The following is a 20,904-nucleotide window of genomic DNA, read 5'->3' on the forward strand; positions in this document are numbered from 1 at the left end:
TTGTTTTATTATTATTCCCCCTCCCCACTCTCTCTCTTTCTGTGTATTCGCAAATCAACTTATAGATCCTCTATTCTCATAATATTTCTTTCGCTTATAATCGTCAATGAAATGTCCACCATCGAGTCTTTTTCTCTTTTTATATTATAAAGCCCTCCGTTTCGTCATGGCCTATGAGGCACATCAGGATAAAGATTACCAGTATATAACTGAAGCTGTCAGCAACCAATAGGTAAACGATTCATGCACCGCCAGCTTGAATTGAAAGGTGGGGGTGGCAAAAGATGGCATTATTTTTTCTCTTTTTCTCCACATTTTGAAAATTTTCAAGGAACCAGCCTGCTCCATGTCGTATAAAGTCAGCTTACCATTGTGCCGCCACATTGTGTCTAAACAAGCAAAGCCTTCCATTGGCTTTCGACGATCCACCACAGCCGTGCATTCACCCCCACCACGTGCTGTCGCCTCCTGTTCATTCGCCACTACCGCAGCACATACACGTGGATTCGCTAGCCGATCGGCAAGCAGTGCGTCTAATTCCACACGCACGATTCGCATCCCACCCATGGTCGTTGCCCTGTCGAGTCTTGCGTTTATCTGCTTAGGCATAGGATTATATGAACATTTTTGGTCAGACATTCAACGTTTTCCACCTGCCGTACGTCAGCCGCTCCGTAAAGGGCTTTATTATCAACACAAAGGAGACTTGGCTCTCGCCCTCAAATACATTCAGGAGTCGCTGGATACCGCCCTTCAATCCCCGGAGGCATTGGTGGATCAATTGGGCACCACAGCTCCTTTGACAGGTATCATGATTCAACTCGGTGCTGTTCAAGAGCAGATGGGACGTACGGTCGAAGCAAGGAGGACATTTCTACTGGCTTTGCGATATGTCGTGGGTCTTGATGACCACCAGCAGAAGCCGCACGGCGGTGATATGGAAGTGTTTGAAAATGCACTCTTTCACCCTCATCCTCCTAAGGACGTGATGGCTGCTCTGTCGCCTACGGAACAAAAGAAAGCGATCGGATTGGCACAAAAATTAGGGGACCTCGCATCGATGATGCAAGCTGACGAGGAGGCTGAAAAATGGTACGTCTGGTCCGTCGAGCACCTGCTGAAACTCTCCTCCCGACCTGTGTCCGACTATGGAGATACGGCAGACGTCCTCTTTGATAAAGAACATATGCCCGATTGGCTCACCGAAACAGACGTGGGCGCCTCTTTAGAAGCCTTGGGCGGCTTTTATGCGTCACGAAACAAGCCCAGTCTTGCGATTCCCCTGTACTTGAAAGCGTTGAATTTGCATGGCGTCACGTCATGCCATGCCACCGTGCTGATGAACAATTTGGCAGAGGCTTATTCAGCCTTAGGACAGTATGAAGAAGCCAAGCTTTGGGCTCAAAAAGGATTGGATTTGGCACAAAACCCGAATACGCGCAAAATAAACAAAGATGGAGACCTCTGTGATGAAACGTGCGGTATATTGTTATACAACATGGGCATGCTATTTGAGGTAAGGTTCTCCCGCGCGTCACCATGACTCCTGATCCATGTCTTTGACACACTTTTTTTTATTGGTCATAGCAATCACAGAATAGAGAAAAAGCCAAACAATTCTACGAGAATGCTCAAAAACACGCACGCCAGCATAAACAGATAGATTGTTTAAAAGAAACACATCTCGCTTTGAGGCGGTTAGAACTAGGATCAAAAAAGCTAGACGTTTAAAAATAGTACTGCCTTGTGTAAAATATACATGTCGAAAGAAGGAAACTCGTTTTTTTTACATTGTTAAAGAATGATGGTGACCACAATAGCTTTATCTTTAGAGTTTAAATTTAAACTTTTACATACATAGGTAACATATAGATAGATAATTCTACAGCCGAAAAAAAAAGACCAACAAAAATAGGTACGAGAGAGAATACGGTTATATCTCTCTTCTATTCGCTCTGTCATCGTTATCTTGTGTATTTCTTACATTATGCATCAACTGAAGATGAGTGATATCTTTGTGTTGCGAGTAAGAAAAGTTTTGATGAAAAGGACGGTGGGTAAACAAACAGTCCTTCTTGCTGTATTCAGAAGCAGGATGATAAAGCGAATCCAATACTGATTTTTGTTGGTGACTGCAGAGCGATGGTGTTGGTGTTGGGGTATAGTCTATGATATCATTTACTGATGGGATATATTGAGTAGGTCGAATTAAGTAACTGTGTGTTCGACTAAAGTGAGAGGAGGAAGGTTTTTGCTCGTACGGTACGGTTGTTGCTGTTCTCACCAGAGAAGCAGTGAGATCCAATCCACTAGAAAAAGGTGAATAAAACTTAGAGCTATGAGTGGTGTTCATAGCCTTTGTTGTAGCAGCAGCAGTTGAAAAGCCGTAAGACGATAGCGGTGGTTCATGAGCGAGTAATTGAGGGGATGGTTCGTCCATCGAACCCGTCATACTTTCATTATCTGTTAATGAAGGTACTTCAGAAAAGGAGGAAGCCTCAGTAGAAACGGATTGCTTTCGATTGTCTATCTGAGCGCTTTTGTCATGGTTATTTTTTACAATGTCAGCCCAAGAAGAAGAAGAGGGAAGACAACTCGTAGCTGTTGTTGCTGTCATACGATGATTACTTTGAACGGTGGAATAAACTGACATGGAAGTAAGAGTGGCGCATCGCTGCTGCTGCTTTTGTCTGGGTGACTGGGTGGATTTGTTCTTTAGGTCTAATGTTTCTACGACTGTATCGTCGTTGTGTGTGGTTATCTGTGTATCTACCGTTTTATTGCACTTCTTAAGAAGCTTAGATTGGATCAGAAAAGAAGCAAGCTCATCGTTTTTGGCAATTGTGCGCGTGTCTTTTTCTTTCTCGCTTTCTTTTCTTCCGTTTGAACAACCCTTATACTGTGGTTCGATGAGAGTGAGGGCAGGCTGATCCTTACATGGATGGTGGTTCGTACGGTGTTTTTTTTGCTGTTTCTGTTTTCGCTGTCGTTTAGACTGAGCTTTGTTCTCTTCCTGTTGGTGAGAATGAGGTGCACAACTCTCAGTAAAATCGTTGGATATTTGCTTCACGTTGGCTTCGTATGTGCCAGGCATAAAATCTGTATTTGTCTTGAAATCAAACTTCCAATTAAAGTACAGCTGTTGAATATTCTGACAGGCACTTTTCGGATGAATAGGATGGATAAACATCTAATTTTTTAAAGGAAGGACAGGGGGGAAAGGAGAAGAGAGTTAGTTGAAAGAATATAAGAAACAGAGAACAGAGCCATAGAGCCCGAGACTGTATTTGACTCAAGTTAAAAACTGTAGAAAAAAAGACAGTTTACCTCGCACACAGTTGACATGACAGCGAAATGGAACCAAGGAAATAACATGAAAAATCCACATAGATTCTCCATAGACAAATGTAGCAGCGACTGTAAGTTCATCGTACTACTCGTAGCAGATGTAATACAGCTTAATAAGAATGCTGTTAAAATCGAGATTTGATAGAATGCTGCTGGTTTGTGAATCCCATGCATTTTACTTTGCGCTGTGCGTGAATTTAGAATAAGGGGTAAGGCAGGATAGGTATTATTTTAAGAAAAAAAAGGAAAAAACGCAAAATAATAAATAAAGTCGAGGCTATATACAATTAATAAACGAAAGAATATAACAAGTGATAATAAATAATCAAATAGAAAAAGAGAAGCTAGAATATAAAAATTAAATAAAAAGAAAAAGGCTTCTAAAAAGGCTGCTTGCTGTGCATTAAAGCTGTGTTTCCCAGCATCTTCAGTTTTTAGACAGAGGACTACAATGGGCAAAAAAGCAAAACTTGTCTTCAAACTCAGTGACATATTTCCCGAATTTGGCATTCACTTTATAATTTGTTCGTATAAGGAAACAAGGCAAGAAGAAAAAACACTAAAAAAACCAACAGGGTTTTGCTATATCATCTTCTGGTCTAAGTGGTGCTTTCAGCTACGACTATGACATTATTCTTACACTCTTTAGTTATTCTTATACTTCTTTCTATTATACGCACAGTGAAGGTCACTTTTTAATTGGTTGATTGCCATACACAAATAGAAGAGAAGAATTACATTCATATTGAATCATCAAAAGCCGGTAAGAAAAGAAGTAGACCCCTAAGATAAGTCATGAATACTGCTACAACTACTGTTACTATACATTATCCTCCAGTTGCCACCTCGATAACCAAAAAAAGATCCTGTTTTTTTGGTTTTATCTAAAAACACTATCCTTTGAAATGAAATGCTTGAAAATACTATTCTTCTTAAGGCCCATTCAGTGTGATTTTTGAAAGGACTCCCTTTTTGCCCCCTGCAAAAACCAATAGAGTAGAATATTTTTTGCTGCTCCCGATATTTTACATAACAAATCTGTGATTATCTAATTTGCTTCTTTTTTTTTTGAATACATATACCTTAAACTACTTTATAATGATTGCGGATCAGGAGTAGAAAAAAAAAATAAAAAAAATAAATCTGTTTCTCAAAATATGACTAAGCAACAGAAGAGTAAAACAAAATGTTTGTTTGCGTTTTACTCTAATTAACAATCCATTCCCTTTTGGCATGATCTTAATACTAAGTTTAAACAGCAAAAAGAAAAGCTATAGGCAACAAGTTGGTGGCATTTTAGAAAAGATACTCATGATATTTGATCTATTTGAAGACCGTTTGATAGCTTTTTACTTTGTTAGAAAAAAAATAAAAAGATAATAGGAAGTTACTCAATGATGATGGCCCTTGGATTCTTACGACTCTTCCAAAAAAAAAAAAAAATTAGTAAGAGGGCGAATGTACTTTTGCTAGTCAATTATTTTAGCCTCAAATGCTAGTTGAAACCTTGGGCTCATTGTCTATGTGATAGTCTCAGAGACAACAGAGATAGTCCTTAATAAAATGTTTGCTCTACATGGGTACAGTGACTCACAAAAGTGTGGCAATAATTCGGTCTTTTAACTACTTCTTGCTCTTTCTGCTCTTTTCATCATACAATTATATACATAACAGCAAGAGTATTTTTTATGAACAAGAAGATAAAAGCTTTCTCTTTCATACGATATAACTTTTGTACTGTCTCGATAAGACTAACATAGTAAAAATTGAGTTTTAAAATGACATATATGAATTTCATGCAAATTTGCGATCAAGGTTCAGGGGTAAACTACTTTTATTGAAGATTTAATACTTCGTAGGTCCACCTTTTGCCTGTATAACGGCTTGTATACGTCTAGGCATACTCTCGATGTGTTTCATACACATTTCTGCTGTAACTTTGTTGTACCAAACGTCGGCAACACGATTCCATAGCCCTCCCATGTTCTTGGGAGGTACATCGTACGCAGCTAGCTTGCACTTTAGATAAAACCAAAGATTTTCGATCGGATTCAAGTCAGGAGAGTAGGATGGCCAGTCAAGAACATTGACCTTGTTTTTTCTGAACCATTCTTTAGTATATTTAGCAGTATGCTTAGGATCGTTATCTTGCTGCAAGATCACATCCTTCTTTTTGAGACCATAATCTTTGAGGGTCTCCATAAAGTCGCCTTTCAAGATTTCACAATATAACTTCGAGTCCATCCCGCCCTCAATCTTAGCAATGAACCCAGGCCCATGTTGGGTGAAACAACTCCATAGCATTAGGCTACCGCCACCTCCTTTGTACATGAAATTAACGTTGTGAGGCTTTAGGGGCTCCCCTTTCTTTACCCAAGTCCAAGTCTTACCATCCGACCCCAAACGGTTAATTTTGGTTTCGTCACTAAAGACAACCTTTTTCCAGCCATCAACAGTCCACTTGCTATGAGCTCTTGCCCATCTCAAACGATTGCGTCGGCGTTCATTAGTCAATGGCAATGCTGATTTCTTGATCTTGGAATCGAAATCAGATGACTTGAGCACCCTACGAATCGTTTGAGCAGAAATATCGTGCCCTTGAGCACGAAGGCTTCTGGAGGCATCCACTGCGGTTATATATTGACCGGTGTAGAACGATCTCGCGATCAGCCTAGCATGCAAATCGCTGATCTTCTTTGGTCTCCCCATCTTCGCATTAGGCTCGACTTGAATCTCTTTGGCGATTCGACCAATGGTCCTAGTAGAGACGCCAGTAGCGGCCGAAATAGCTCTATATGACTTTTTAGCATTGAGTTGAGCTATAATATCCATCTTTTTGTCGTAAGGAATGCTTCTCATTTCACTAATTAGGATGATGCTTGCTAATGGAGGCTAATGGCAGATTGATCTCGAATTTAACTTAATGTTAAGAAGAGAAACGCTTCAAAATAAGCGTTTCGCATGAATATAAAACTAGGAACGTGGTTTCGATTGGCTGACTTTGAAACTCTTTCTTTCACTTCACAAAAAGTTATGATGATCATCATGCTGTGAATGGCGAGATTTCGCCATTTAGCAATGACAACTGTTACAATCAGTAAATCTGAAGCGAATGCAATGAAAAGCACACCAAACTGTAGCGAATAGAGTCTACTGCAAATATAAATAAGAAAAAGAGTGTGTTTTGTAATTGATTATGGAAGGAAAACTAGAAAATCAAAAAACCACAAAACATTGCCACACTTTTGTGAGTCACTGTAACTGTACGTTCCAAGCAGTGTAGTTGCTATAGTATGCTTCGATAAATAAAGCTTATAAGCGTTATAAGAAACAGGGATTATCTGCATAGATCTACAATCTATGAACATCTTTAGCGGCATCTTTAAGCAGGGAATTTTTAATTAAAGTAGAAAACAAAAAAATGCTTGCTCTTTACAAGATTCTTGCACTTATAAAAGGATATCAATTTTGCATTCAAAATCGTTTTCTTCCTTCTCATAAACTTTTCTTGCCGACTCATAATGCAAATTAAACTTTTGAATCTCGTTTCTACCGCTTGCATATTCGCTTTCGTGTCTGCCGCACCTGTGGTCAACTCTGACGGTCTTGACGCTTCTGCTTTGAACGATATTGAAGTCGTCGGTCTTAATGATATTCACCTTACCCGTCGGCAAAATTTACCTTTTGGTGCTGTTGGTGGTTTTTCTGGTTCAGGTAGTGGTGGTGGTTTTCCTGGTTTCGATTTTCTAGGTTCAGGTGGTGGTTCTTTTCCCTTCAAGCGATAGTATTTTTTTTTGTATATACCAACAAAGACGCTAATGCATCAGAAAAGATGGTCTTTTAACAATGATTTAAAAGTTTAATTTAAAAAGTGAGAAGGCTTGCTGTTCTTGAAGCATCTAGATAGCAATTGAAGAAGATTCCTTCCATCATATCTTCTGGCCTCAATGCTATGATGAGATTACCAAATGCAGGAACGCACGAAAATTGTAATTATTCTGGTTTTTTTTTTATGAAAAGATGCTCATTGACTATTCGGTAATACACAACATTTACCAACATTATAAATAATTATGTTATCGTGAATAAAAAAAACCAATTTATATTAAATGGGAATCAATTTTATTTCATTTTTTTTTTAAACTATGGCTCAACTTTAGTGAACCAAGCAGGATGTCTTTGACTTCGGTTGAAGCTCACGTCTTTTAAAGTATTTAAAATACCTTTCCAAATGTCGCCATGGTGCTTTCTACGCCAGATGAACTCAATAAGCATCCATGGCATCATTTTTTTGGTTCTCATTTTTGCAGCCACGTTGATTTTGATGCCTGCCCACGTTCCTAACGTAAAAGAAAACGGTTATTAATTGATGAATATAGCTGAACCTGATATATTACATACCTTCGATTGTGTTGGTACAGACATCACCATCACGGAAAGTAACAGAATGGTTCACCGTGCGATGTTCTAAGTCCATGCCAAGATTTACCATGTTTTGATAGGCACTCCAGCAATCAGTGTATACTAGCGAACCTGGTTTGACGAAACGTTCGATGATACTGGAGAGAGTGACCTCGTTCCTGTTTTCAACGACAATGAGAAAACACTTTCTCTCATCTGTCCTTTCTACCCCGCCAACCACCCAGACACCTTCAACTCGATGGCCACGCCAGTATAACTTTTCCGAATTTGCTTTCATCAATCTGAACAATAATCCGGTCGTCATGAGAATCATATCCACCAACTTTGCAATCATCGAGTGTGATATCCTCCTGCAAAAGCGGATGCCAGTCATTTATTACTCCTCTTACGGTCGCAGGAGATATTTCAGCTAGACTGGCTATATACATCGGTCAACGTTATGAGCCCAGTAGAGTAATATCGTCATCGTGTTCGAATTGGCAATATTACGGTTGTAAAAAACGAATCCACTCGGATAGTTCGTGATGAGCCATTACAACATCTGGTGCCATCTTCTCTAAGGACACCATGGCATCACCACTGTTGTTGGTGCTTATAATAACGCATGGCAGAGCCACTGGAACAACGAACGATCTCTTGTGTATCTGGCCCATAGAAAATGCCATTTGATTTCAACAATCTAACGAAAAAAAAAAGATCAGTAGACTGCCTATTACACTCTTTTTCTGTTTATAACTTACTCGTTACATGCTTCTTCAGTAGGAATGATACCCCTGGCTGACGAAGGAAAAAAGATTGACAATGTGTCTTTACCAATAACTATTGAAGCTAGTGAAAAGAAAGTCTGAGTCATGTCATATTCATGTGTACTTTTTTCTTTGAAAAATGTAGGGTTGTCAGAAAATTTACGAGCTGTATATCTTATTCATGGTTACTAAGCACTCGAAGGGGTACAGATAACAATGCAAGCATGTATTTACTGTTTTCTTGAAATTGAATCATCGAAGACGAGAAGATTGATCGAGAAGAATGAAAAGAAGTGGAGAAATAATTAGTCTGTCGTCGTCTCGGGTTGTGTTGGGCAAGCGCGAAATTTCGCGATGAACTTTTTGCCTGTGACCGTTAGAACTCGAAGCTAATGTTCCTGAAGATGGCATCCCCAAGCCTGATAATCAGTCACTTTGTGACGATACATTAAGGGTCTCAACCTGGGCTTTCAATTTTACCCCACTTTAGAACCACCCTTTCAATAAATTAAAATTCAACTTTTTGACACCAGTTTTGCTTTATTCTGCTGTTGCTCTGGTTAACTACCTACCCTGGCATACCCTTACCTTTCTTTCTCTATTCACTGTTCATAAAATTAGAAATTATGCGAAGGCTATGGCCTCGACTCAACAGCAGCACCTTCGTACCGAAAAAGTCTTTATGCATATATTGTTCTGCCATTTCAAGCACTAGGAATGGCCATTGGTTTTTGCCTTCATTCACAGCTTTAGCGGTGAGAAACAGTTCTTCTTCTTCAGCAGCAGCGCCGCTTCCCGTTGCATTCTTCCGCCATCACAAAACAAACAGTAATAATTTACCCTTCCTCGAAACTAACAACAACAAGGCCAACAACACCACACATCATTATAATATGAATGCTCCCAGGAAAGAAAACGCTGAGCTTGATATGGCTACTCGTCTAAAGTTGAAAGCGAAGCTTTTGGCCAACTTCCAACGAGCACTTGCTTCGACTAATATGGATTTAATATGGCCAATTTACGACGAGCTTTATGATTATGGATTTCTTCAGTGCGTTAGTAGACGTGTATTTCATTACCTTATCAAGTATACGATCAATTCTCGAGCCACTTCAAAGAACTTGAATCGATTCAAAACCATTGTTGAGGATATGCTAACGCATGGACATCACTTGACAGTATCAGAATACAATGCCCTCATTCATTGGGTGGGCGGCCATACCGTACCACAGCGACGACCACAGCATTTTACAGAGGCGATGAAAATCTTTGATGAGATGCAGCAGCCCTATGTCATCCTCAATGTTCAGCACCAATCCTCATTAGGGACCGGCATTGAGAGGAAAATAGCAAAAGAGCCGGTGGGGCCAAACGCGGGGACATTTAATACGCTCATTAACATTGCAGCTCAAATCTCTGATGTGAAGGCAGCACAAAAATTATATCATGATATGGTTTCTCGAGGGATCCCTCCCGATACGCTGACCTATTCTACATTGATCAAGGCGCTGGGGAAAATAGGAGACGTGGATGGTATTGATTATCTGTTACAGCGAATTACTGACCAACACGACGAAGACTTGATCAGAACAACCTACATTTGGAATACTATCATTGCAGGCTATGCTTTCAATGGGTTGCCAGAAAGAGCTTATGAACTCTTTCACAAAATGAAGGAAGTCAATCGAGTTCAACTGAGTCTTAGAGGACAACAAAACCAGCGCCATCCTAATAAAGGAAAACGGAAAAGAGGTCAGCAGCAACAACAACAACAGCGATGCTCAAAGAAAAAGGGAATACCAAAGGCGGATTTCGAGACATTTCGAATCTATATTGACTTATTGTTACAGGATGGTAAAAGGGAAGAAGCAGTCTCGACATTATTCACAATGCAACCCCATTTCAACGTAAAGCCAACAGTAAAGATTTATAATTCGTTATTCAAATCGTTTATGCAAAACGAAGCATTGGTCTCGTCTGAAGATGACATAGATGACTGCGACAAACGCAGTTTTGTGATAGACAAACAATACCAGTTGGATTTGGAAAAAGTACATCAAATATATCAACACATGGTGAAGAACCAAGTAAAGCCGAATTCCGAAACTTTATATACCCTCGTTTCTGCTTTATTGGATTTAGGTGATACCCAAAATGCATTGACCCTATTTATGAATATTACCAAAAAACAAGAAGAACAACAAACTAGTAATGACAATGTAGACGCCACATCCGTGAAAATACTCACTAGTCAAATCATTAGGTTGCAAGAACAAAAATCACAGCCTTCTAGTTTACGGATCAATCCCCTTTTATTTGCTAGAATTAGGCGTCTCACATCGTCTTCAAGATAGAATCGCGATCCGTTTCGGATTTGTAACAATAAATAATGTATCATAGTGTTAATAACTGTACAGTATTCATATTCATCGATAGCCATCCTTTGATTTTCTGCTCATAATGGAACTACAAAGGGAGATCTCGCTCCAAGTTTTTCAATGAAGCCTACTTGACGAGTGTAACTGTCTTCTATGAAAATTCGAATTTATCTGTTTCTTCAGCTTTAGAAAATACTATCACTGTCTAGATCATGACCCCAAAAAGATCTTTGCCTCGTTAGCTTGCGCTATTCACATAAATGTCCAGCCTTCTCATGCTATCATTGCCAGTACAGTGAAATAAAAACTATACATTAATTTAAGGCATCTGCACGCAACTTTTCAATTGTTACCCCTCTCTGCCTACATTCCTTTGCTCATCCAAGTGTTGCTTTTCGTAGACCCATCTCTGCCCCATTCAACATTTGTAACGTCACGCTCATTTCAGCCATGATGAGTATCCATTACTGAATTTAGACAACAACTGGACCTTGTATCTGTTATGGTTATGGCAAACAAGGAAAAAGGTATATGTTACATTGGTAAATAAATAGTTTTGATTGTTAAGATTTCGGTATACATTTAGAGTAGTATGGAGTATCTGATATAAATAAGTATTTCCGAAAACTCAGACGGATACGATATTGTCTTTGTTATCCTTCTCACTATTATGTTCCTTGTTACGCTGTAGCAATAACTGTTGGTGCAAGTGAAGTTTTTCTTGTAACTCTAATAATTGTCGCTGTTGATATTTATGTAACTTCAAGGCACTGTCTGTGCTATCCGCAACCATAGGTTGGGAGTTTATGTCTACTGCTGAATCTACTGTTGTTTCTTTTACTGATTCTGGCGAGGTGAACGGCTTTGTAGAATGTATTTCTGATGGTAGGATATCTTTTTTTGCTGTAGTAGCAATAGGTAGGTCGATGTCCATCTTGGTTTTGTTTTCTACTTTCACCCTAAACTCCAATTGTTTGACCTTTTCGCGCAGTTTATTATTTCCTCTTTCCAGATACTTGATATAATCCACCGATTGCATTAAAATGGTGCTTTTTGAATTATTGGCAATTTTTGATAAAGTAGGTACAATCTCAGTCAGGTTTTTAAATCCTGATCGAATCATGCTTCGTCTTTTCTGTTCTGATGCTATATGGTTATTTCTCTTTTCTTCTTCTGTTAACAATTCTTTCTGATGTATTCTTCTTATGGCGCCGCCAAAACTGCCGAAGCTACTCGTACCTTTACTGCGACGACTGCCATTGGTACCTTTCTTGCTCTCGTGACTATCGTTGCTTCCCATTTGAGAAGGATGTTGTCTTTTACAGACGCTGCTTTCATCTGGTATGGAAGAGTTATTTGTGGCAGTAGTTACCAAACATGGTGATAAATTAGCATGGTTCATTGTAGTGATAGGTTTCCTTGCCGCAGTATCCTCTTTCTGTTGTTGATCACGATCCTGATGAAGGCTTTGTTGAGCGAAAGCTGGTGCCGCTTCCATATCCGGATCAACAAAGAAATGATTCAACCATTCAGTAAATGCTTTGTGTTCCTGTTCGTCCAAAATAACGTTATTCAAATGATCATTGGGGTAATGATAGGGTATCTGTTGTGTATTGTTGTTTATCGGCCAATCGTAATGGTCTGGTGAACGAGGTGGTGGCCTGTGCGGCTGAAACTGCACACGCTGTGTATCAATATTGGTATCATCACTAGCAAAAGATGGCGTGTTGTGACGAGGAAGAGTAGGAAGAGCGGGAGGGAGAGGAGGAGGAGGCATGTCCAAGGAAATTGGCATAGCAAAGTCGGGATCAAGCCCTAAGCTGAATTGAAAATCTATTGATTGCTTTAATAAATAAACATTTTAGCGCTACACTTATGAACAGGAATACCTTCAAACGCTACTGGTTCTTGCAAAGGCATGCGATAATCAGTAGGAGTACCGCTAGTATATGTGTTCGCTGCAGCAGTAGGTGAAGCGCAAGCCATATTGTTGACGGAAGGATTGGAAATATTTAATGGATGCCTATGCCACCGTAGCTTTTTTTCCTCTTCATTATTGTACCGCTGAAGTTTTGGAGATGGTGTCGTCTGAGTGTCAGAATAATAGTTCATTGCATTTAGGCAGATGACAGTAGGAACAGCATTCACAGTTATCAAAAAGAAAAAGTTTCTTGTGTGTCTGAAAATGAGGGGAAGAAAGATAACCGGTTTAAAGAAGCGAATGGCTTTTCGAAGCCCGACATGCACAATGGGCTGCTTGTCAAGCAACGAGATTGTTCTTTTTGATCCGATATCTCTAGGTTGCTACTGTTTTCAATGAGAACAGAAACAGACATTTTTAAGACCCCCGTCACCACTTTAGAAACGCGACCATCATATTATAAAACGGAAAAGAAATACATTAGAAAAAGATGCCAACCATTTCCCGTGGATAGAAGCAGTCTCCAAGTAGAGTTGAGAAAAGCAGATCATGAAGGAAATATTGATACTTTTCATAGTAAGCAAAAGCGATTAGTCTAACGTAGCTACTGGTATATTTTTATTATGGAATTGGCATTGTTAAGATCGAAGACTTCTTTTTGAAGATTGTTCGAAGAATTACTACAAGCAGCTTTATTCAAAAACCTTAGTTTAACTCGTCAAATTTACTGCTTTGACTTTCTACAATAAAGAACAATATGATATCCATCGCTTCCAAGTTGGTTCAAGTAGGCATGTTACCTTCATATTATATCTACAAGGCTTTCCGCAACATTTACTACAACGCTGGGACTAATTTATTTTGTTGAACTGACAAGTGCCATTTACAAGCATTACCATAATACCCATCCGAAAGTGAATTTAAATGAAGCTTTCTCAGCTTTTTCGTTTCTTGAGGTTCCCTTTTGCAAGTCTACGTTCTTGCTCATCTATTCAAAAGGTCTATATTTTGCTAGCTCAACTGTTGACTGAGGGTCAAAGATGTAATTCGAATTCTTTCGGAAGTCGAGACAACTCCCAACAACTATGTATCATTTACATAGTATAACTTACAAGAGAGTCCGGCGGAAACTTTATTTTTTATCGATGTACATTAGTTTATGAAATTAACAATTCTCCGTGACATTGTCTATATTTACGTTTATTAACGCTTTCGTTAAATTAACTATTTTTCCCTGAATATAGTTAAACATGTATTTACCAATTACATCCAATGCTAAGACAGAATGAGATCCACCATATGTTCCTTGTAAATTGTTAATAATGCAAGCATTGACCCTCATATTTTTTGACTGCTGCTTTAATTTGAGATCGTTTGTTACTTTGCGTCTTTTCCATTCGTTAGAACAAAGATCGATGGCTTTTTTTTCATTGTATTTGAGCAGTAAATCGATTTTTCGAGAATAAGTGGGCGAAGTATCTTCACCGACAAAAACACACTTATTTGCTTTTATAGCGACACGAGAACTTTGGCAACCTGTCTCACCACTGTACAAAAGAAAATTTATCAATATGTGTATATATTACTTTCGCTTCATTTGTATTACTTACTCAGACAATATGACTTTGGAACCTTTGAACATTACGTCCATGATGCTTGCGAAACTTCTATAGAATGTGAGCTCTTGCTCATCACCACATTTACTCCAGAGCTCCATATCTTCAATTCTATTATATTAAAAATTTTAGTATTGCTGAATATATTGTATTTCTACAAACCGATCTTACACTTTTTCTACGATAGAAAGTATAGCATATCTATCACTTCTTCGCTCATTATTCTTGCATAACTTAGCCTTTTCGATTTGTAGATAATATAAGGCCTCGTTCATATCTTTACTTTGAGAAATTTTTTCAAACACTTCCGAAATAATGTCCTTTGGGACTTTGATCGTATTGTCGTCATCGTCAACCAGTTGAGGAAGTGGATGGTTGAATTCTTTGTCATAAATCTCTACAACTGCTGGATTAATATAGTTATATATGCCAGATAAGCTTAATCTAAGCAATAGTATTGCAATCAGTAAATATAATACTTAATTAAATTTAATATATGTAACTTACTCCAGTACAGTTTCTTTAAGAACAGTTACTGTTTCTTTCTGGAGTAACTTTGATGATAACAAGAGAAGATCAGACTTTGGCGATCCATCGCTTTGGTAGTTTTTTAAATAGTGTAAGTCGTCACTGGATAGTTTATCAGAAAGCTGGATTTCCAAACTAAGTCAATAACACGAATAATATCAGTGCATTGTTATATTCATCTTACCTTTTTATGAACAACTGAGTGTATAATAATTTCATCATCGTTATATGATTTAACACTAGCAGCTGTATTTTCAATTGGTGTAATTGATGGTTGAGGAGGTATATTTTCTTTGTCAACGGTATCATATGTAGCAGAAATCAGATTTGATGCCGTGTTTGTAGCTATTGTAGCAGTTCCAATAGCGTTTACAGTTATTTCTAAATGGCTGATATTCTGTTATGAAGTCGCTTATTTTGTTAGTTCTAGTATACATATATTAAATGTACGCTTTAAGATCCGCTTACCAACCTTTTTGCTCCTTTGTGAATAACTTCCCAGAGCTCCTTCTCGTAATGGTTCTTACTTTAAGGAAAATATGTCGTTTATTTTATCTTGGTCTTCAAATTTAACATCAATTTCATACCTGTCACAGATGAGTCGCATTTTATCGTGTGCTCTTAAACTAAGGGCGTATCTATTTCTCCGCAATAAGTAAAGTTGCTTAGTGTCATGTCCCGATCACTGTCTACGGTATCGAAACACGAGTGAGAATTAATTAATTTAAACACAGCATAAACGGCTGTCAACTTAGACTTGAATTGTCGATTAAGCAATTGTTCACAAGTCAAACTGGCATAATTTACTGTTTACATTTTCACCGTGCATTAAACATGGTAGCATGCAAATTGCGTTAAAAATAGCATGCTAGCATGCAACGATGCATGGGATGCGTGGGATGCGTGCTACTGCGCAAAGTTCATGCTACCATGAATAGTGCATGCTGAATCGACTTAAAAATGGCAGCACGCATTTTGCATGGTAAGACGCCTTAAACATGCTACCGCGCAATTTTCATCGTAGAAAGCATCAAGCATGGCAGTACGCTTTTTATTATCTCCTTACAATTGTCAGCAAAGAAGTAGCTGGTCTGCTTGTTCAGATATTGTCCTTACATGCACTCCTACAGCAAAATAAAGTACTCCTACAAGTAAGCGTGTGAATCATTTGATTGACGAAGGTCCAGTTTGAATGACAGTGACAATTTTTACCTGACAAGTGGGTATCATTGATATTCTTACAGTCTACTACTCTTAATTATTGCAGAAGAAAGAAGTAAAACAAATGAATAAGTTGGTGCGATAAGGTTATGAAGTAAAAAATAATGTTGTATGATTACCTGATAGGTACAAAACAGATTCTTTGCAACCATAAACAACTGTATTTTTCTTTTTTTGCAATGGTAGGCTGCAACTTTATTTGAGAGCGTTGGCATTGGCCCAGCGGAAGACATGAAACAGTTGAAGAAAGCCACAAAGCTTAAGTTCTATAGAAAAAAAGTGTCAATTGAAGATATGGTATAAATATATAACGGCTGCTGACCATGAGTTGTAAAAGTAAAACGAAGAGTTATTTTTTTTCTGGGCCAAAAATAAAATACCTGTTTGGAAAGATTATTTAGTTGTCGTTCGCAGTGCTAAATGAGAAGTAATCGGCAATATGCGTATTTGACGTCGTTTGCTTCACTTTCTTCATACGACCTTGCAATCCTAGTTAATAAACAAGCTAAACTATAAGCAGCAATGTAATGGCAAAGATGAGCGTGCCTTAATTACTCAGATGTCACGATTCATTGATGCATCTTGTCGGTGATGTGGCCAAATGAGCAGATTATGAAAAGAAATTGAGATGTAGTAACAGTATTTCATTAGCTTTTAAAAGCCCTTGTAAAAAGAAAAAGGTGAAAGAAGGAAGCCCTCAAATAATTGAAAACAACAGCCCGAATGGTTGCACAGCGATATATCGGTAAAGTTTTGTTTATTGCTCAAAAGGCTGAAATTGGTGAAATTGGTAAGGAAGCCCCAAGCAGAAGAAAAAGGACATTATCTTTGGCTATCGTTATTCTTCATCGATGCTTTACAACAATACTCTGCACTTGCTTATTATGCATTGTCGTCCATACCACTTTCTCGTCTAGGAAATTCTAACATTACCAGTCTACATATAAGAGACTCTTTCTACTCTCTTTTTGTTTTAACTTATTCAAAATTGTAAAATTGTACTTGATTTATGAGAGTTGGTAGAATGTGAGCGGAAATCTCAAATGTTTAAAGTCCTCCGCCCTTGCTCTATTCATGGCAGCACGCAAGCTGCGTGGTAGCATCGGCTATACCAGCTTTACTTTGTGGTGGCACGCAAAATGCGTGATGAATTTGCGAGCATTATGCATTCTACCACGCAAATTTCATGCTAGCATGACTCTCATATATCTTTTTTTTTGCTACCATGAGTGGTACACTGCTCTCAGTTAATCGGTGTCTGCATCATATCCTCGGGCGTAGGGGTTTTTATCGATAAACTCAATCAAATGAGTCTTATATTCGTCTTGAAGCTGGCTTTATTTTTTTCTTACACTGATCTACCAAATCTACCAGGTTCTACCACCTTTTTTTTGGAGTCTACCAGGTCTTTTTAAAAGGCTACTTTGTTGGTTTGTTTTTCAAAAATATTCCATTCGAGATTATCCTTGAGTTTTTTTAGGCCAATCCTGACCAGTACGAACATTAATCGCAGCTTTTCTAGCAGCAAGCAACAGCACTTAGCAACTTTAGCTGCAAATAATACATAAACAATATTTTTTGACTATCAGAATAATCGGCATACATTTTTTTTCAGGTGTAGTGCTAGCATTGATAGTCTTCTCTAGCTGATCCATTCGTTCAGGAAGCTTGGGATCTGTCATATCAAGATCCATCGGCTGTTTACCACAATATTGAGTAAAATTACTCAAGGTTTCCGTGTTATGTGGATTGACTTCTTCTTCTCAGTCCATGGCCTCATTCCCAGTCTCATCAGCGATGTCTTCTTGACCATTCTCGAACATATTTTTTCCCAGTGACTGAGCATATAGTAAGTTAATACGCGAGTTGAAATGATCAATGACGCAAATTGATGTTTACAAGCGCGCAAAAACATTTTTAAAACGCGCAAATTGGTACTTGAGCACTGTAATTTTGAACCAAGGCACAGTGCATGTGCCTCGAAAGTAACGTTTTCGGAATGAACTAATATCGTCTTGATCAGTTTCAGTTACTATAAAGTCCAGTTTTCACTTTGAATATCAGCAAAGCTCGTTTCAAGACATGATTGCTGTGATTTCTTTAGCATTTTTTCCACAGCAACCAAACGAAGAGCAGCTTTTTTCTGTTGCAGATGGAAAAGATAGGATTCTATAGATGAAAGTCGATTTATTAACTGTGGCATTTTGATAAATTGTCACAGTATATACCGAGCTTTCCAAACTCGTTTTTCTACGAAGGGGCATAGGAAAGCCTGAGAATGTTTGATCGTTTGCCAAAGGTGCTGTAAAACTAGTCAAGACTTATATTGAGTGAAGTACCCGCGAAATTCTAAAGAAAATACTTTTTCCAGCAAAAAAAAAAAAAAATTAACGTCAAATCAGTAAAGACTCAGATTAGACTCAAGGCTCATAAAACTTTGTCTGAATTAGAAAATATCCATAAAAAATGTAGGAATGACCAAACAAAAAAAAAAAAAAAAGAAAAGAAAAGAAAAATAAACAGTAAATAGCCTTTTCCTCTTTCTGTTTCCTCAAAAAGCTTAATAAAGGACAAGTAGTATTGCCATATAAATGTCAGCAAAATTACCCGAGTTTAAGGATGAACAATATCCACCTGATTTAGAATTAAAGTAAGGAGCTACATCCAATGTGTGCTAAAGTAAACAAAGGGATCCTTTTTTTTCCTCCGTGATAAGCTAAATTTTTTTTTTTGTTGGGCATAAAGGCTTCTACAAGTAGTTCATAGACATGGTAAGGAGGAGTAAAGGACGACAGCAACATAGACACGAAAACAAATACTCGGTAAAATGTAGACAGCTGTACTCACCGTTGCGTTTCATGCAAAAAGGTGAACGTTCACCCGTTAGAAGAAGACTGGAAGGAATCATTCCTCCTGTTTGGAATTTATGTGCAGCCAACAAGGCCATGTTCTCAACGATTGCTCAATTTGATAAGGACGAGATAAAAGATTTAGAAGCTGTCAAAACGAAGCGATTAGTCGAAACTGCAGAAACCGAGAGTAAATCTTCCATGCCCATCCAATCTGATTTATGGTAAGAGCAAAAGTGTCAAAAGTCCTTGGATAGGCGCTTCCAGTTGTTCAACGAATCGTACGCTACTCTTCTTAGTTACTATGGCCAATTGACAAATCTTGGTAGATACAGAATGACAATTTTGGGTCAACGCATGAGAGAATTCTACATTGACAAGTAAGAGAACACGCTATGCATGGTAGCAGACACAACAGAAGGCTCATAAAGCAGGAATATCATTCATATGATAGACTTCACTTTTTACCTGACTTGTACGATGAAAAGGCTGTGTATTTAAGGAGCAGTGATTATATCCGTACGCAAGAATCTGTTCAACAATTAATCACCGGTGGTCTTTATCCTCACGGCAAAAGACCTGACAATGTCACTTTGAAACTTCGTGTTCGGTAAAATGAAAAACCAAACATCCAATGTCCGAGAGGAGTGTCAGTCGATGTTAAAAGAAAGACCCTATCACTAACGCAGTATCATTTTCTGCTACAACGTGTCCTATAGTGATCCTAGAGACGATTTAATGTTCCCGAATCCAAACTGTCAGCGTTTACGTGCTCTAGCAAAGGAGTTTAACCAAAAGGTATCAGATATGCTGCAGGATAGATTCAAGGTGTTGTCCAAACGATTTAAAAACTATGTAGACGAAGTATCATTGAAGAGTCACCCATCTGCGAACGGTATTTTGGATACATTGATTGCAGCTAAAGCTCACGGGTTCAAAATACCCGCCGATATCGACGACGAAGAATTGTTAAGAGATCTTGAGGATACAGTGGTGAAGGAGTGGTTTTATGGAAACATGGTATCAGAGGAAGTACGTAGATTGAGTTTGGGTAGATTAATGGGCGTGATCAGAGACCGTATGATCTATAGAGCCACTCAATCAAAGGAAGACGATGAAAATCTTAAATTGGCAGTTTATTCTGGACATGACACGTAAAGTATCCGCTAACCGCTACAACTTTTATGGATCTCATCAAACTAATTGTGTCCATGATTGGGGAAAAAATAGGACTGTGGCACCATTGTTAATTATTTTAAACGGATTTGATGAACGATGGCCTCCTTTTGGTAGTGCAGTTCTGTTTGAATTATTCAAGCAAAAGGGAACAAATGATCATTTTGTAAGAGTTAGATATAATGAAAAAACCTTGGAATTACCTGGTTGTCTTGCCAAGGGTAACCATAAAGACGGTGATAAGTCACTCTGTACTTTAGAAGCCTTTAAAAATATCGTCAAGAATCAAATCCCTGAAAACTGGGAAAAGGAATGTTCAAACTAGCAATAAAAATTTTGATCACAGGAATAAACGGATGTCAATCACTGTAGAGTATGAGCATAGATACTACTTTGTCATTGCGTCAGTGTCGCAAAAAGAGAACGCTTGTCTCTCAGGCTTTACCCCTGTACTTTTGGTGATGCATTGCGTTGTGCCACAGCAAGTCTCATACTCTAGAGGATACTTCCTAATGACCACCCTACTGAGAAGCCAGCAGATGGATATCGTTTTAACAATGGCTGTCCTTGAGCCTGAGATTTATCCTTGGCCCATTGGGGTGGTTAAAGGCCACTCGCGGTCTTTGAAAAAATGCCTCTGCCATCAAGAATAATATGTTTAACAGCTTTTGGACCTGATTGCGTTCCTCTCTCTTTCTC

The 20,904-nt window shown here is 38.4% G+C and overlaps 8 protein-coding genes across 8 annotated transcripts; 4 read left to right on the forward strand and 4 right to left on the reverse strand.

The window, feature by feature from the left end:
* Positions 1-346: 346 nt before the first annotated feature.
* Positions 347-1,731, forward strand: BDF20DRAFT_917884 (uncharacterized protein; the record flags this gene model as incomplete). The annotated part of the gene is made up of 2 exons (XM_053084624.1): positions 347-1,516; positions 1,588-1,731. 2 exons carry the CDS (start codon positions 347-349, stop codon positions 1,729-1,731), a joined length of 1,314 nt encoding a protein of 437 aa, XP_052930717.1.
* A 202-nt stretch (positions 1,732-1,933) lies between these two features.
* BDF20DRAFT_917885 (uncharacterized protein) lies at positions 1,934-3,190 on the reverse strand (the record flags this gene model as incomplete). Its single annotated transcript, XM_053084625.1, has 1 exon — positions 1,934-3,190. One exon carries the CDS (start codon positions 3,188-3,190, stop codon positions 1,934-1,936), a length of 1,257 nt encoding a protein of 418 aa, XP_052930718.1.
* A 3,337-nt stretch (positions 3,191-6,527) lies between these two features.
* On the forward strand, positions 6,528-7,395 carry BDF20DRAFT_902439 (uncharacterized protein). The gene is made up of 2 exons (XM_053082878.1): positions 6,528-6,605; positions 6,677-7,395. Exon 2 carries the CDS (start codon positions 6,870-6,872, stop codon positions 7,131-7,133), a length of 264 nt encoding a protein of 87 aa, XP_052930719.1. The 5' UTR covers positions 6,528-6,605; positions 6,677-6,869; the 3' UTR covers positions 7,134-7,395.
* Positions 7,396-9,409: 2,014 nt separating this feature from the next.
* Positions 9,410-10,870, forward strand: BDF20DRAFT_840480 (uncharacterized protein; the record flags this gene model as incomplete). Its single annotated transcript, XM_053079389.1, has 1 exon — positions 9,410-10,870. One exon carries the CDS (start codon positions 9,410-9,412, stop codon positions 10,868-10,870), a length of 1,461 nt encoding a protein of 486 aa, XP_052930720.1.
* A 985-nt stretch (positions 10,871-11,855) lies between these two features.
* BDF20DRAFT_793304 (Myc-type, basic helix-loop-helix domain-containing protein) lies at positions 11,856-12,080 on the reverse strand (the record flags this gene model as incomplete). The annotated part of the gene is made up of 1 exon (XM_053076228.1): positions 11,856-12,080. A coding segment is annotated over one exon (225 nt), but the record flags the coding sequence as incomplete, so codon positions are not given.
* Positions 12,081-13,597: 1,517 nt separating this feature from the next.
* On the reverse strand, positions 13,598-14,842 carry BDF20DRAFT_250369 (uncharacterized protein). The gene is made up of 4 exons (XM_053074999.1): positions 14,603-14,842; positions 14,426-14,542; positions 14,076-14,362; positions 13,598-14,003 (listed from the first exon to the last, which is right to left on the reverse strand). Exons 1-4 carry the CDS (start codon positions 14,704-14,706, stop codon positions 13,981-13,983), a joined length of 531 nt encoding a protein of 176 aa, XP_052930722.1. The 5' UTR covers positions 14,707-14,842; the 3' UTR covers positions 13,598-13,980.
* Positions 14,843-17,591: 2,749 nt separating this feature from the next.
* BDF20DRAFT_992201 (uncharacterized protein) lies at positions 17,592-18,383 on the reverse strand (the record flags this gene model as incomplete). Its single annotated transcript, XM_053085371.1, has 4 exons — positions 17,592-17,731; positions 17,784-17,877; positions 17,991-18,184; positions 18,233-18,383. 4 exons carry the CDS (start codon positions 18,381-18,383, stop codon positions 17,592-17,594), a joined length of 579 nt encoding a protein of 192 aa, XP_052930723.1.
* A 336-nt stretch (positions 18,384-18,719) lies between these two features.
* Positions 18,720-20,839, forward strand: BDF20DRAFT_250667 (histidine phosphatase superfamily). The gene is made up of 7 exons (XM_053075002.1): positions 18,720-18,830; positions 18,926-18,951; positions 19,049-19,253; positions 19,329-19,409; positions 19,484-19,639; positions 19,749-20,183; positions 20,260-20,839. Exons 1-7 carry the CDS (start codon positions 18,772-18,774, stop codon positions 20,528-20,530), a joined length of 1,233 nt encoding a protein of 410 aa, XP_052930724.1. The 5' UTR covers positions 18,720-18,771; the 3' UTR covers positions 20,531-20,839.
* Positions 20,840-20,904: the final 65 nt, after the last annotated feature.

This window comes from Mycotypha africana (genome assembly GCF_025528875.1).
Source record: "Mycotypha africana strain NRRL 2978 chromosome Unknown BDF20scaffold_19, whole genome shotgun sequence".
In the NCBI taxonomy this organism is placed as follows: domain Eukaryota; kingdom Fungi; phylum Mucoromycota; class Mucoromycetes; order Mucorales; family Mycotyphaceae; genus Mycotypha; species Mycotypha africana.

Coding starts and splice junctions, on each gene's coding strand:
- BDF20DRAFT_250667 (XM_053075002.1), top strand. CDS start 18,772: ATGTCAGCAAAATTACCCGAGTTTAAGGATGAACAATATCCACCTGAT. Junction 18,952..19,048: donor ACAAGTAGTTCATAGACATG/GTAAGGAGGAGT, acceptor TCATGCAAAAAG/GTGAACGTTCACCCGTTAGA. Junction 20,184..20,259: donor GTTTATTCTGGACATGACAC/GTAAAGTATCCG, acceptor GGGAAAAAATAG/GACTGTGGCACCATTGTTAA.
- BDF20DRAFT_250369 (XM_053074999.1), bottom strand. CDS start 14,706: ATGAACGAGGCCTTATATTATCTACAAATCGAAAAGGCTAAGTTATGC. Junction 14,363..14,425: donor TCCAAAGTCATATTGTCTGA/GTAAGTAATACA, acceptor TCTTTTGTACAG/TGGTGAGACAGGTTGCCAAA. Junction 14,004..14,075: donor CTTAGCATTGGATGTAATTG/GTAAATACATGT, acceptor ACGTAAATATAG/ACAATGTCACGGAGAATTGT.
- BDF20DRAFT_902439 (XM_053082878.1), top strand. CDS start 6,870: ATGCAAATTAAACTTTTGAATCTCGTTTCTACCGCTTGCATATTCGCT.